The 16391-nt window shown below is 42.1% G+C and overlaps 1 protein-coding gene across 9 annotated transcripts in view; it reads left to right on the plus strand.

Annotated features, from left to right (window-relative positions):
* ARMH3 (armadillo like helical domain containing 3) overlaps positions 1-16391 on the plus strand; it is a 220289-nt gene that overhangs the window by 28578 nt on the left and 175320 nt on the right. For all 9 annotated transcript variants that reach the window (XM_055251146.2, XM_063627598.1, XM_055251194.2 and 6 more), the window contains exons 5-10: positions 348-455; positions 4796-4888; positions 6293-6367; positions 6484-6570; positions 15046-15102; positions 16192-16235. In XM_055251146.2, coding sequence (XP_055107121.2) covers positions 348-455; positions 4796-4888; positions 6293-6367; positions 6484-6570; positions 15046-15102; positions 16192-16235 — 464 coding nt within the window. The remainder of the gene's footprint in view (positions 1-347; positions 456-4795; positions 4889-6292; positions 6368-6483; positions 6571-15045; positions 15103-16191; positions 16236-16391) is intronic.

Here is a 16391-nt window from a genome sequence, read left to right on the forward strand (position 1 = left end):
TGGTGGAGCACACCTGTCATCTCAGCTACTTGGAAGGCTGAGGTGGGAGGATCACCTGAGCCCAGGAGGTCAAGGCTGTGGTGAGCTGTGATTATACCACTGCACTACAGCCTTGGTGAAGAGTGAGACCTTGTCTCAAAAAAAAAAAAAAAAAACAACAAAAAAACCCAAACCAAACAGAAAACCCCACAAAAACTCAGGCTGTGTTTTGGAGCTCAGAACTCAGAGAAATTGAATTTATTCAGTGTCAGCTGTGTAAGGATGAGGCTGCAATGTGGGTCTACAGACCCAGTGTCCTAGTTTTGAGACTTCCTCTCCAGAAATAATTCTTCCTCTCATTTCTGCAGACCCTCTGTGCACTCATTCGAGGAGTCCATCAAAAGAATAAGTCTACCTCTGGGTTTGACATTATCAACATGCTGATGGGCTTTGACAAGGCGGAGCTGTGCATGAAGGTGAGGCATAAGCTGCAGATGTGCCTGTGGATGGCAACGTCTGACAGCTGTTCCTGGACGCTGTCAGCAGACAAATGTACTCAAAGATTTGGACTCAGAAAGATACAGATGATTGAATTTGGCCTTGCATTTGGATATTTTTATTTCACAGATTTGCTTTATCTGAATAAAGGAAAATTTTAAATTCAAATTTGAATGGAGGTATTCTTTCCCTGCAGGATAAAGACAGAATATTTTGTTACTCGTATCATATGATCATACATTCTTAAGGACATTTATGAATTTAAATAAAATATAACAAATTAACATACAAGGGTAACTTTAATTCTAAACTTTAAGCTTATTTAACACAATTACTTTGATTTTATCAGAATTTTTCTTTCTGCTGTTTGACACTATCTTTTTAAAATAACAGCCTTATAATTCATATAGCATACATCCACCCTTTTAGATTGTACAGTCTGACCAGGCGCCATGGCTCATGCCTGTAATCCTAGCGCTTTGGGAGGCCAAGGCAGGTGGATCGCTTGAGCTCAGGAGTTTGAGACCAGCGTGGGCAACGTGGCAAAACCTCATCTCCACAAAAAATACAAAAATTAGCTGGTGGCACGTGCCTGTAAATCCCAGCTAGTTAGGGGAGGCTGAAGTGGTAGGACTGCTTGAACCTGGGAGGTAGAGGTTGCAGTGAGCCAAGATCATGCTACTGCACTCCAGCCTGGGCAACAGAGCAAGACCCTGTCTCAAAAAGAAGAAAATAAATAAAGTGTACAATCCAGTGGATTTTAGTGTATTCACAGAATTATACAATTATCATCACTATTAATTTCAGAACATTTTCATCACCCTAGAAAGAAAACCTGTACCCATTAGCAGTCATTCCCCAATTCTCCACTCTTCTCAACCCTTGGCAAGCATTAATCTGCTTTATGTCTCTATGGGTTTAGCTGTTCTGGACACCTCATATAAATGGAATCATATCATATGTAGCCTTTTGAGTCTGGCAGTTACTTCACATAATGTTTTTGTGGTTCATCCATACTATAGGATGTATCAGTATTTCATTCCTTTTTATTGCCTAATAATATTTCTTTGGCTGGAGATACTCACTATATTTTGTTTATCCATTCCTCAGTTGATAGATATTTGGGTCCTTTCAACATTTTGACTATTAGGAATAATGCTGCTATGAATGTTCATGTATAAGTTTCTGTATGGATGTATGCTCTTATTTATTTATTTATTTATTTATTCATGAGATGAGGTCTTGCTATGTTGCCCCAGCTGGTCTTGAACTCCTGGCCTCAAGTGATCCTCCTGTCTCAGCCTTCCAAAGTGCTGAGATTATAAGCATGACCCACTGCACTCAGGCCACACATATGTTTTAAATTCTCTTGGGCATATACCTAGGTGTAGAATTGCTGGGTCACATGGTAACTCTATATTTGACATTTTGGGAACTACCAAACCATTTTTCCATAGTAGCTGTTCCATTTTATAATTTCACTAGCAATGTATGAGGGTTCAAGTTTCTGCACATTATGTCAACAGTTGTTTTTGTCTGTCTTTATTTTTTTTTTTGGAGAAATGTCTTTCATATCCTTTGTCCATTTCTAGATGGGGGTGTCTTTTATTGTCGAGTTATAAGAGTTCTTTTCGTATTCTGAATATGTCCGTTAGCAGATATATGATTTGCAGTGTTGGACACCATATTGAATGAATGTTTGAACTTTGAAGAACAGTCTTCTGTCACTCATTAAATGTAAAATAAATCTGTATACCAGAGAATCTTTATAATGATTAGGTTACAAAAAAGTTATTAATATATAATTATGAATATACAAATATTTAATACTTAAGAGTTATTTTTAAATTCTGGCCTTTTGCAGTTCATATATATGTCATGGTAAAATCCCAGATAGCTCCTCATTCTCATAGTTCTAACTACTGCTTGTATGTTGATGACTGCTAAGTCTCTGTCTTTAGCCTTAATGTCTCTTCATGATCTCAGAGTTGTATACTCTGCAAGTACTTGCTGAATGTACTCGCTGACACATCCCATAAGTACTTCTTGCTTGATATATCCAGAATGGAGCTCATTGTTTCTCCTGCATCTCTTCTTCCTCATTCATTCTCTTTCAGAATGGGAGCAGCTCTTTTCACAGGCCCCACGCTGTGATGAGGGGACTTCTCATCTTTTATCTCCAGATGATCACCAAGTTCAGCTAATTTTATCTCAGTTCATATTCCTCATACTTGTCTTCTTCTGTTCCCACCATCTCTGTTATGCTGTCTCTCACCAGAACTATTACAGTGATGCCTTCATTCATTCTTTTTTTTTTTTTTTTTTGAGATGGAGTCTCACTCTGTCACCTAGGCCGGAGTCCAGTGGTGCATTCTCAGCTCACTGCAACCTCCCTGTCCCAGGTTCAAGCGATTGTCCTGCCTCAGCCACCTGAGTAGCTGGGATTACAGGCATGCGCCACCACCCTCAGCTAATTTTTGTATTTGTAGTAGAGACAGGGTTTCACCATGTTGGCCATGCTGGTCTCGAACTCCTGACCTCAGGTGATCCGCCTGCCTTGGCCTCCCAAAGTGCTGGGATTACTGGCATGAGCCACTGCGCCCGGCCCATTCATTTTTTGACAAATATTTGTTGGGCCCCTATATGCCAGGTACTGTGGTAGACACTGAGGATACAAGAGGCAAATAAGACATGGCAACTGTCTCAGGAAATTGAAGTCCTCATTAGTCTCCATCTTTTCAAGCTTACCATCTTTAAATCCATCATCCACACTGACACCACAACTGTGTGTTGTTAGTGTGTATATCTCATGCTAGTGTGTACATCTTTCCTGCTTAAAATCCTTCATTAGTCTCCTGTCACTAACAGGATAAAGAGCAAACTCCCTAGTTAGACTTACAAAACTTTCAAAATCTGCACCATATTTACTTCTCCAGGCTTACATCTCACCACTGTGCCTCATTCTTTATACTTCCTTAAAAACAAACTACTTTTATTCCAACCCCACACCAGGGCCATTTCTTTCCTTATGTGTCTTTGATGATGCTAATACCTGTCTGGAATTCCTTTCCTCCCCAATTCCTATTGAATTTTCAAAATATAACGCACTCCTGAGGGGTCTTGGAATAGGTGACTTTAGAGCAAATTCCATTCCTCTGTGTATATTTCCATCATAGTAACCATTGAATTGAAACTGTTGGCTTGTTTTTCTCTCACATTAGACTAAAAGCACCTTGAAAGCAAGAGTCATGGTCTGAGTTTTTTCGTATATTCTTTTAAAGCACAATATTCAGCACAGAGTAGATGCTCACATATTTATTGAATTGAACTGAAGCAGCTTACCTTGGCCTTCTAGCACGCTTAAATCCTTATTCTCCATCTATTCTCCCTCATTTAATGTAGAATATTTCTTTTTCATCTTGCCTTTATTGTAGTATACAAGGGTTTCATCTTTTGATTAGTTTGGGTCTGTCAGCTGGCTTTTAGTGCAAGTGATAAATTCCGATTACATTGCCAAGCGGAGACCAGGATGGACACAAGTTAGCTTCTTTGGATAATTTATATGGCTAGTGATAGCCTGTAATGATACTGTTTCTTTTTCGTTTATTCAGTGTGCCTGAATCAAGTGTTATGCTTTCTTTACCAAATAATGAAACTTGCCAGGCATAGTGGTTCACACCTGCAGTGCCAACCCTTTGGGAGGCCGAGGATCACTTGAGCCCAGGAGTTTGAGACCACCCTGGGCAACATGGTGAGACCTTGTCTCTATAAAGAAAAAGAGAAAAAAAAAAAAACCCGGATGTGGTGGCACACATCTGTGGTCCTAGCTATTCAGGAGGCTGAGGTGGGAGGATGTCTTGATCCCAGGAGTTTGAGGTTGCAGTGTGCTATGAACATGGCCTGCCTTCCAGCCTGGCTGACAGACAGAAAAGAAACTTATATACAATTATTTAACCATTAGATTTCCTTTTTTTATTTGCTTCCTTGTAATCTAAAGGTTTGTATGGGGATGACAGACTGCAAACATTCATTCATTTGGTAGAACAGTGAATTCTTTACTCTCTTGTGCAACTGTTCTACAGCATTTTTCTCAATATAGCTAGATTTTGAAGTCTTCCTATTTTTCTTTCTTAGCAACCCCAGCCTGAGAAAAAGGTCCTCCTTTTCTTTATCTAATCTTGTAAGTTCTAGGCCTAAGGAAATGATATTGTTGCTTTATTGTGTATTATTCACATTACCCTGTATAACATAACCCAGAGTTAGACAAAGGTGGGGTGTTATCTGGTATGGTTTAATGCTTATTGGTTCTCTTTCTCAGAACTTGATGGAGAGTTTGGATTCATTGCTTTGTGCAGAAGGTTCTGAAAGTCTGAAGAGTTTATGTCTGAAACTTCTCCTTTGCTTAGTGACCGTAAGTGACCTATGTTTGTCAAGGGTATTAATTGACAGGAGGGGCAATCCTGTTTGAATACTTGAGCCCAAAGATAGAAGGAAAAAGAGAAAAAATATTCTCAATGAGGGTATTACATCACTCCCTTGTGTCTGGATGTATAGGAAGTTAGCTGCCTGGTCTTTTGCTTCCTCTTTGGAGCAATTACTGGCATTTTTAGCCTGCAGGCTATGTGATATTTTACTTTAGAAGTTTCACTTCAGGAGAACAACTGTCTTCTGGGTTGTCAGACTTGTCCTCATCAGGTCTCATTTGGAAATAGTTTTTGTGATTCTGAGTTTTTTTTTTTTTTTTTTTGAGACAGAGTCTTGCTCCGTCGCCCAGGCTGGATTGCAATGGCGTGTTCTTGGCTCACTGCAACCTCTGCCTCCTGGGTTCAAACAATTCTCCTGCCTCAGCCTTCCAAGTAGCTGGGATTACAGGCATGTGCCACCATGCCTAGATAATTTTTTTTTTTTTTTTGTATTTTTAGTAGAGATGGGGTTTTGCCATGTTGGCCAGCCTGATCTCGAACTCCTGACCTTAGGTGATCCACCCGCTTGATCTCCTGACCTTAGGTGATCCACCTGCCTTGGCCTCCCAAAGTGCTGGGATTACAGGTGTGAGCCACCGCGCCTGGCCGATTTTGAGTATTTTTATTTGTTTTGGCTTTTATTTATTTATCTTTCAAGGTGGAGTCTTGCTCTGTTGCCCAGGCTGGAGAGTGCAATGGCGTGATCCCGGCTCACTGCAACCTCCACCTCCCGGGTTTGAGCAGTTCTCCTGCCTCAGCCTCCCGAGTAACTAGGATTGCAGGCACATACAACCACGCCTGGCTAATTTTTGTATTTTTAGTAGAGATGGGGTTTCACCATGTTGGCCAGGATGGTCTTGAACTCCTGACCTCGTGATCCACCCAGTTCAGCCTAAATGCTGGGATTACAGATGTGAGCCACTGCGCTCAGGTAGCTTTGATTTTATAACTGTAGGCTGCCTGTACTTTCTAGTGGAAGAAGGGTGGGGTGTTGATTATTTACTTTAGGAGGGTCCCTTTCCCTGCCACCTCTTGAAGACTTCTGCATTCATAAACCTCTTCCTGTGCACTTGAGGAATGAAACCCAAGAAACTTAAGCAAACGCATGTGTGAGGATATGAGAGAAAGAATGAGGAGTTCAAAGACTTAGGAAGTTTTAACTTGCTGATTTCCTACCCTTATGACTGTCTGTTCAGGCTCTCATGACTTAAGGGGCACTTGTGAAAGGTCAGCTAAGTTATCTAGTAGAAATATTTTAATATTTCTGTTTCTCTTAGATGTTAGGGGAGGAGACTACACAAGATATCAGAATGCCTCAGTATAGACTTTAAAAAGCCTTTTATTACATTCAGGTGACAGATAACATCAGCCAGAACACTATTCTTGAGTATGTAATGATCAACAGCATATTTGAAGCAATTTTACAGGTAGGTCAATTCCCTTGTTACCTCCTCTCTTTGGGGTAAACCACCTCTTCAAGTTTTCTCTGTGTTCTCAGGAACCAGGAGTTAGCAGTCTCATGCATTTTTGGTTCTTGTTACAGATACTTTCCCATCCCCCAAGTCGTAGGGAGCATGGGTATGATGCTGTCGTCCTCTTGGCTTTGCTGGTGAACTATAGAAAATATGAGGTAACTGGGCTCCTTAGTGGACAGTCGTTATCTGCCTATAATCTTCTTAAATGTGGCCCCTCCTAAAGGACTTTGCTTAATGTAGAAGACATGTTCTTGGTAAATGGTATATTGATTAATTTTGATAATCCAGATTCTAAAAATCTTATATTAAATGCATGGGGCAGAGGATCTAGTTGTTCAAAGGAATCCTGTGAAGCAACTTCTAATGAAGTGAGTAAGTACTCCCTAATGTAGTGATTCCCATACCCAGCTTATTAGAATCACCTAAGAACTTTTTTTTTTTAATATTTTTGAGACGGAATTTCGCTCTTGTTGCCCAGGCTGGAGTGCAATGGCACGATCTTGGCTCACCGTAACCTCCGCCTCCTGGGTTCAAGCAATTCTCCTGCCTCAGCCTCCCAAGTAGTTGGGATTACAGGCATGCGGCACCATGCCCTGCTAATTTTGTATTTTTAGTAGAGATGGGGTTTCTCCATGTTGGTCAGGCTGGTCTCAAACTCCCAATGTCAGGTGATCCGCCCACCTCGGCCTCCCAAAGTGCTGGGATTACAGGCGTGAGCCAGTGCACCCCTGGCCTAGAAGTTTTTAAAATGAAAAAATTTTGGCCAGGCGCGGTGGCTCACGCCTGTAATTCCAGCACTTTGGGAGGCCGAGGTGGGTGGATCACGAGGTCAGGAGATCGAGACCATACTGGCTAACACGGTGAAACCCCGTCTCTACTAAAAATACAAAAAATTAGCTGGATGTGGTGGCGTGCACCTATAGTTCTTGCTACTTGGGAGGCTGAAGCGGGAGGATGGCTTGAGCCCAGGAGGTGGAGGTTGCAGTAAGCTGAGATCATGTCACTGCATCCAGCCTGGACAACAGAGCCAGACTCTGTCTCAAAAAAAAAAAAAAAAAAAAAAGGCCGGGCACGGTGGCTCATGCCTGTAATCCCAGCACTTTGGGAGGCCGAGGCAGGTAGGTCACCAGGTCAGGAGATCAAGACCATCCTGGCTAACATGGTGAAACCCCGTCTCTACTAAAAATACAACAAAATTAGCTGGGTGTGGTGGCGGATGCCCGTAGTCTCAGCTACTCGGGAGGCTGAGGCAGGAGAATGGCGTGAACCCAGGAGGCGGAGCTTGCAGTGAGCGGAGATTGTGCCACTGCCCTCCAGCCTGGGCGACAGAGCGAGACTCCGTCTCAAAAAAAAAAAAAAAAAAAAAAAATTAGCTGGTTGTGGTTATATGCATCTGTAGTCTCAGCTACTTGAGAGACTGAAGCAGGAGGATTGCTTGAGCCCGGGAATTTGAGGCTACAGTGAGCCATGATTACACCACTGCACTCCAGTCTGGGTGACATACTGAGACCCTATCTTTAAAAAAAAAAAAAAAATGTAAGGCTGGGGACGGTAGCTTAACGCCTGTAATCCTAGCACTTTGGGAGGCTAAGGCTGGTGGATTGCTTGAGCCCAGGAGTTCAAGACCAGGCTGGCCAACATGGCAAAACTCCATCTATATTTTTAAAAATACAAAAATTAGCCCAGCATGGTGGCACATGCCTGAAGTCTCAGCTACTCAGGAGGCTGAGGTGGGAGGGTGGCTTGAGCCCGGGAGGTGGAGGTTACAGTGAGCTGATGTCACGCCCCTGCACTCCAGCCTGGGTGACAAAGCCAGATCCTGTTTCAAAAACAAAAACACACACAAAACCTAAACCTAGAAAAGGTATGGTATAAAAGATATAAAATAGTTGTTGATCTTCATGAAGCATGAAAAAAACTGTAAAAAAAAATCATACACCTGAATAGGGCACTTACTACGAATGGAGCTTGCAGGACTGGAAATTGCTCTGGGTGAGTCTGAGTGAGTGGTGAGTGAATGTGAAGGCCTAGGACATTACTGTATACTACTATAGACTTTTTTTTTTTTTTTTTTTTTTTTTTTGAGGCAGAGTCTTAGTCTGTTGCCCAGGCTGTAGTGCAGTGGTGTGATCTCACTGCAGTGTCTGCCTCCCAGGTTCAAGTGATTGTCCTGCCTTAGCCTCCTGAGTAGCTGGGATTACAGGCACCTGCCACAATGCTCGGCTAATTTTTTTTTTTTTTTTTTCCGAGATAGAGTCTCGCTCTGTCGTCCAGGCTGGAGTGCAGTGGTTCGATCTCGGCTCACTGCAAGCTCTGTCTCCCGGGTTCATGCCATTCTCCTGCCTTAGCCTCCCAAGTAGCTGGGACTACAGGCGCCCACCACCACACCCGGCTAATTTTTTTGTATTTTTAGTAGAGACGGGGTTTCACCGTGTTAGCCAGGATGGTGTCGATCTCCTGACCTCATGATCCACCTGCTTTGGCCTCCCAAAGTGCTTGGATTATAGGTGTGAGCCACCGCGCCCGGCCATGCTCGGCTAATTTTTGTATTTTTAGTAGAGACAGGGTTTTACCATGTTGGCCAGGCTGGTCTTGAGCTGACCTCCAGTGATCCGCCTGCCTTGGCCTCCCAAAGTGCTGGGATTACAGGCGTGAGCCACCGCGCCCGGCCCAGGTTTTTTTAGTTAAAAAAATTTTAAAACTTTTTAGTTAATAACTGAGACACACACACACAAATTAGCATAGGCCTATACAGGGTCCAGATGATCAATATCACTGTCTTTCACCTCCACATTTGGAAGATCTTTAGGGAAATAATACACATGAAACTGTTATCTCCTATGATAATAATGCCTTCCTCTGGAATACCTGCTCAAGGACCCGCCTTCAGCTGTTTTACAGTTAACTTTTTTTTTTTCAATAAGTAGAAGGAGTACACTAGAAAATAACAATAAAAAGTATAGTATAGGCTGGGTGTGGTGGCTTATGCCTGTAATCCCAGCACTTTGGGAGGCTGAGGCGGGTGGATCACATGAGGTCAGAAGTTTGAGACCAGCCTGGCCAACATGGTGAAACCCGATCTCTACTAAAAATACTAAAATTAGCTGGGCATGGTGGTGTGCACCTGTAATCCCAACTACTTGGGAGGCTGATGCACAAGAGTTGCTTGAACCCAGGAGGTGGAGGTTGCAGTGAGCTGAGATCGCACCACTACTCTCCAGCCTGAGTGAAAGAGCAAAATTCCATCTCAAAAGAAAAAAAAGTATAATATAGTAAATACATAAACCAGTAACATAGTCGTTTATTGTCATTATCAAGTAGTAGGTACTATACATGATTGTATGTGCTGTACTTTTTTTTTGAGACAGTGTCTCACTCCGTTGCCCAGGATGGAGTGCAATGGCATGATCTTGGCTCACTGCAACCTCTGTTTCCTGGGCTCTAATGATCATCCTGCCTCAGCCTCCCGAGCAGCTGGGACTACAGGCATGCGCCACCATGCCCAGCTAATTTTTTTGTATTTTTGATAGAGATGGAGTTCACCATATTGTCTAGGCTGGTCTCGAACTCCTGACCTCAAGTGATCTGCCCACTTCAGCCTCCCAAAGTGCTGGGATTACAGGAGTGAGCCACCGTGCCCAGCTGATAATTGTATGTGCTACACTTTTATATGACTGGCAGCACAGTAGGTTTCTTTACACCATTATCACCACAAATATGTGAGTAATGAATGCGTTGCACTGTTATAATGGCTAAAATGTCACTAGGTTATAGGGATTTTTCAGTTCCATTATAATCTTATGGGACCACCATAGTATATGCAGTCCATTATGGACCAAAATGTCCTTATGCAGCACATCACTGTATATCACATCTCCTTATGCAATCTGCTTATGTAAGTATCGCTGTTGGCCTAGAAACTCCTTCTGATTTTAATGAAAAATTGAAGACAGTGCCTTATTCATATGAGTTCTGGAGTTCTTTTTGCCCCCGAATTAATCAAGGTGCAGATTTATAGGTTTTTGAGATGAAGAGCAGAACCCAGAGATTTATACTTGGGTTGGCACATATATTTGATTCCCTTCAAAAGGCAGAATACACAGAAAAGGAAGGGGACCACTCAAGGAAGACCGGAGGCTTCATTGGAGATTGCTTTTGAGGAGTAGGAAGCATTTGGCACTGAGTCCTGGACACTAGGAGTACATTACTGAACCCAAAAGTCAGGAGCTGCACTGAGGCAACCTGACTTTCTTCACTTAATAAATAGCAGTACTGTGAGAACTGGGTCAGCTGGAGAGAGAATTTTCTTTTTTGAGCTTCTGGATCTTCACCTAGTGATTTTTGATATGATTCCTAGTTAGGCTTTATTTGGCCAGGCTGAAAGTGATGGGTAACACAAAATCTGGAGCTTATTCTTACAAGAAGAGATATGGAAGAAGGAGAGGCTGTGAGAAAGGAATACTTAAAGAGGGACTAGAATATGCAGAGCAATGTGAATGTGTTATAAATTCCAGGATCCGATTGTTTTCATTGTCTTGGAGGAACTGATGAATGGTGGGTAGAGCTCCTAATAAATATGAAATTTTTTTTTTTTTTTTCTGGAGACGGAGTCTCGCTCTGTCGCCCAGGCTGGAGTGCAGTGGCGCAATCTCGGCTCACTGTAAGCTCCGCCTCCCGGGTTCACGCCATTCTCCTGCCTCAGCCTCTCTGAGTAGCTGGGACTACAGGCGCCCACCACCACGCCCGGCTAATTTTTTTTTTTTTTTTTTGTATTTTTTAGTAGGGACGGGTTTCACCGTGGTCTCGATCTCCTGACCTTGTGATCCGCCCGCCTCGGCCTCCCAAAGTGCTGGGATTACAAGCGTGAGCCACCGCGCCCGGCCATAAATATGAAATTTATTCCCAACACCTGTTTTACTGATGATCTGGAGGGGCTGGCATGGTAGCCATTTTGATCTCTGTCATGTGTAATAGCCTCTGGGGCCTCATTACAACTGCAAGAAAAATAGCTGTGGAAAAATGCTGAGGATAGTTAAAGAGAGGTGAGGGTTATATGTGATAGGAACACACTATCATCAGTAATGAATATTTTTGGAACATTCTACTGGATGCAGTCCACTCTGAGGCAATGGCTTGGCTTCGCTGATTGTGATCTGAATCCTGGCTCAGCTCAGTAGGGCTCTCTCAAATGTCAGTCTGAAATATTGGACATGGCCAAGGAACTGGAGAGAATCATATTTCTGGAATGAAGTATGCATCTCTAGTCTTTCAGAAGCCCCCCAGAAGAATTAATATAGTGGGCAAGGGCGAGCTGGTGGGCCTAATATATCTGGGCTTTGCAGCTTTTGATATAAATCATTCACCAGAAACCATTAAGGAAGGTTTTTGACAGGAACGTGAAGAATTCCAGATGAACATAGCAAAACCAAAGCTGGTGAAATTCTGTGCAAACTAGCATGAGACAGTGTGCTGGGGAGAATAGCATTCTAGCCACCAGCACAATCAGTCTCATGACCAATGGGGTAAGTTGTAACCTTTCCAGAAAGGTACCGAGGCACAGAGAGGCTGGGTACCCAACTAAGCACAAAGAAAGTGAAGAAGTTGTTGGACTTAAGCAATAAAAGTGATAGAAAAGATACCATGTAGTGAATGTGTAGTTCTTCCTCACTTCAAGTAATGTGTTCCATTTTAATCATTTCATCTAAAAAGACAAAAGAGCCCCCAAAAAAGGTCTAGGGAAGAGCAATGGAAAATGTTAAGTGTACCTGCAGTCAAATAAAGGCAGGATCCTAGTAGAGTGATACTGTGAAGACTCACAGATTTTGTAATTCTGTCTTATGGATGAAAAGTAGATTTCCTCCAGTTTTAAAAAGTGACCAGTACAACGGGGGTATAGTTTAAATAATTGGCCTTTGGTAAAATAGAAATTTTCACAACATAAGATCCTGACTTTCTAGGCTGGCCAAGTCTCCTGAGATGAAGTGACTCAGATCCCAACTGTTTCCTAGAGCATGACATTTCTCAGAAGTTACCATATTGTTTATTATGTCTAATTAAGTTGTTCCTTTTCTCCCCACACTGCCCTTTTTCCTAAAGAGCTTTCCTTTGAATGTGATAATAATGTAAAAGAGGAAAACACATAGCTACCTGTACCAATTATTAAGCCTTTAGCATGTACCAGCTGTTGTGCTAAGGATTTGATGTGTCTTACTTCCTTTAAGCCTTATAGCAACCCCAGGAGAAAAAATACAGGTTGACCGTTTCTAATCTGAAAATCTGAAATTCAAAATGCCCCCAAATCTGAAACTTTTTGAATACCAACATGACACTCAAAGGAAATGCTCATTGGAGCATTTCAGATTTTTGGATTAGGGATGCTTAACAGGTTAGTATAATGCACATATTCCAAAATGTTAAAAAAAATCCAAAATCCTAAGTACTTCTATCCCAAATGTTTGTTTGATTGATTGATCGAGACAGGGTCTCACTCTGTTACCCAGGCTGGAGTGCAAGGATGTGATCACAGCTCATTGCAGCCTTGACCTCCTGGACTCAAGTGATCCTCACACTTCATCCTTCCGAGTAGCTGGGACTACAGGCATGTGCCACTATGCCTGGCTAACTTTTTCAATTTTTTGTAGAGATAGGGTTTTGCCATGTTGCCCAAGCTGGTCTTGAACTCCTGGGCTCAAGTGATCCTCCCACCTTGGCTTCCCAAAGTGTTAGGATTACAGGCATGAGCCACCATGCCCAGCCCTAAAGCATTTTAGATGAGATACTTAATCTGTATCCTCATTTTACAGATGAGGAAATAGAAACTTAGCTTTATGTGCCTAATTCGTCGCAATTAATAAGCAGAACTAGAATACAGAATTTGCATTCCAACGTTTGCTTGGAAATCAGATGACCCCAATTAAAACCTAAAACAGGTTGGGTGCAGTGGCTCACGCCTGTAATCCCAGCACTTTGGGAGGCCAAGGCAGGCAGATCACCTGAGGTCAGGAGTTTGAGACCAGCCTGACCAACGTGGAGAAACCCTGTCTCTACTAAAAATACAAAATTAGCTGGGCGTGGTGGCACATGCCTGTAATCCCAGCTACTCAGGAGGCTGAGGCAGGAGAATCGCTTGAACCTGGGAGGCGGAGGTTGCGGTGAGCCGAGATATGCCATTGCACTCCAGCCTGGGCAACAAGAGCAAAACTCTGTCTCAAAAAAAAAACAAAAAACAAAAAAAAAAACCCAAAACTTAAAACAGTCTGCTTTTGGGTGACTAGAACTTTCAAAAATTATGCCAAGATATAGTGGTCTGCTCTTTCTAGTGTTACTGTGATCGTGGCAGCATATCTAAGTCAGCCGATTTTGCTTGATTTTCTTTTCCAAGGACCCACTTGCATGGGAGCTTCCCTGAGGTCTGTAGAATCAGCAGAATTTGACTGTTGGTTATAGGAAGAAGTGTTGAGAGCCTTCGTTCTGTCAGATCAAGTAACAAATGGAGTGGGTTTTAGACCTTAAGTTGTGTTGCATTAAACCTTATAAAAATTTGGGCTGTTAAGAAAGCAAAGCTGTCTCTTTCTCTGTTCCCAATTGACATGCGAAAGATGCCCTCAGAAGCTTGGTTAAATAGGTCTGTGTGGGGAATGAGCCTTTCAGTTGAGTTTTCAAGTTTCTCAGTTATGAGTTTTTTTTGGTAGCTGTAGAAACTGCCAGTCTGAGAACTATTGTTCCTTGCCTCTCTTGGATTAGAATTGGTGCTTGATCTATATAAAATTTTTCCTCATATCCCATAGATGTAAGGAAAGGTCATTGGTTCTCATTCCCCTTGTAGGAGATGATCCAATTGCTTTATGAGTTTAAATATATGTTGCTTTATGAGTTTAAATATATGACCATTTTCTTATGCTGCCCAACTGAGATTGGGTCTGGAAAAACCCAAGAACTCTTCCAGTGCTCTAAGTGATGGGACAATCATTAAATCCCAGTGTCCAGACCAGATTGTTGTTTGGGTAATTACATCCTTTTTTTCAGTTCTCCCTGCAGTGTTATTTGGGTATCAGATCTCCATAAATGACCTCTCTGGCTGTTAAGCAGCTGCCACTTTCCACCCCAAGGTGGCTTTGCTTTACGGGTGGGTGAATCAGTCCTTGCATATAGTTTGTGAAATGGTTAGGGAGCCTTTGGGATGAAAATGTAAGTTAGCAACTTATAAATATGTGCCTTATGGCAAGAAGCTTTTATGTTCCCCAAAAGACGGCTATCTCTATGGACTTAGTAAATTATTGGTAGGGTAGGACAAAGTGAGTGTTGTGGAGCATTCACTTACTTTTTAGATGCAAGTAAAACAGAAAGATCGTAGAAATGGTGGACATAGGGCCTGCACTGATTCAGCCTAATGGCAGAACTGAACTGAGGTGTGTATATGTATTTGTGTGTACACTTGATGAATGCCCAGACACACTGAGAAATTAACTGGAAATGGGAGGAGTCAGCAGGCAATATGGATTGGGACTGTGTATTAGGAGCATCACTGTAGAGAGAGGGCCTTATAGAAGCATTTTTATTAACACTTTGAAGACAGCTGATGGGCTTTCTTAAGGTCAGACTTACCTGGAGTCTCTTCTCTTATTTAACAGTCTGCGAATCCTTATATTGTGAAGCTATCTATCGTGGATGATGAGGCCACACTCAATGTGAGTATCTGGATCCTTGTGTATTGTCTTACTTATTTGCATTCAATGGTATTACTTTCAGTGGAAAGTACATTTAGAACAGAGAGAAGAGAGCTATTCTGTCAATTTCATCTGGTTATAGAGAGGGAATTAATATTTCTTTTTAGTGCATCAGTGCTCCCGTTTTACTGTCTTCTGACTTATCATGGAAGGAAGATTTGAGGGGAAATTTGCCTGCTAATCATGATGAAGTGGTTATGTTTCACGTTATAGTGTGCTGAAGTTGATTATCCTATGATGTCAATAAATTACACATTCAAGAATAAGAAAGCTTAGATGACTAAATGATGGGAGATTCCTTCTTTTAGAACTAGCCAGATAGTATTTATAGCCTGACCTGGTGAAGCTGAAACATGGGGATGATCTATATCTACTATATGTATCCTTGAAAGTTTGGGAAATAACATCTGATCTCTGAATATAGGGAGGAAGAAGATGACCAGGTGTCTTGCTTTATTCCCTTTCCATCCTACCCTATTCCTTCTTTCCAATTTCCTTTATGAAAAAAATGCACACATGATTCATGCTGTGGCCTTAATTGATCTTTGTGTTATGCATCACAGGTTCTGGGGGAAAGTTGATAAGTCACTTTAACATTTATTGAATGCTACTTGCCTTTACATTTCTGTGGCTTTAAAGAAAGCGGCTTATCTATGTGCACCTTCATTTAGCATGGACTCATTGTCACCTTGCTGTGGCTGTTTTGGAGACATTTGAGGGCTTTTTGTTTGAAGATTCTAACTGGATCTTCTCTTTCAAAGTGAAAATGATGCCAGTGAAATTGTCAACAATCTGGGCTGGTCTGTTTCACTGCTTGATAATCCATTTTAATTGTACCTGGGAACATTAAGATAATTAGACACGAAAAATCTTCCCAAAGAACTTCCTTTTGATGCTTTGACAGTGCCGCTCAGAATTTCTGTCCTTGTTGCCAACTTTCAGGCAGGACTTCTTGGGCTAGTTAGTGTTCTTTCTGACCTTGTTCTAGCATCATCACCAACCCCCAAAGGCTGCTGTCTTATTTCACCTGTGCTATCTTTTCCCTTCTAGGGAATGGGACTTGTAATTGCTCAGGCTTTATCTGAGTACAACAGGTAAGTCCACCTTTCCAGAATGGAAGGGGGTCTGATTTTCATTTGAATTGGTTGTTAGAGTTTTGTTAGAGTTCTTGGGTCAAATTCCCTTACCTAGTCTAAGAGTATTCAGAGGTATAGCCCCTGGCAGATGTATTTGCTCTAGCTTTGCTTGAT

This window comes from Symphalangus syndactylus, chromosome 2, assembly GCF_028878055.3.
Source record: "Symphalangus syndactylus isolate Jambi chromosome 2, NHGRI_mSymSyn1-v2.1_pri, whole genome shotgun sequence".
Taxonomy (NCBI): Eukaryota; Metazoa; Chordata; class Mammalia; order Primates; family Hylobatidae; genus Symphalangus; species Symphalangus syndactylus.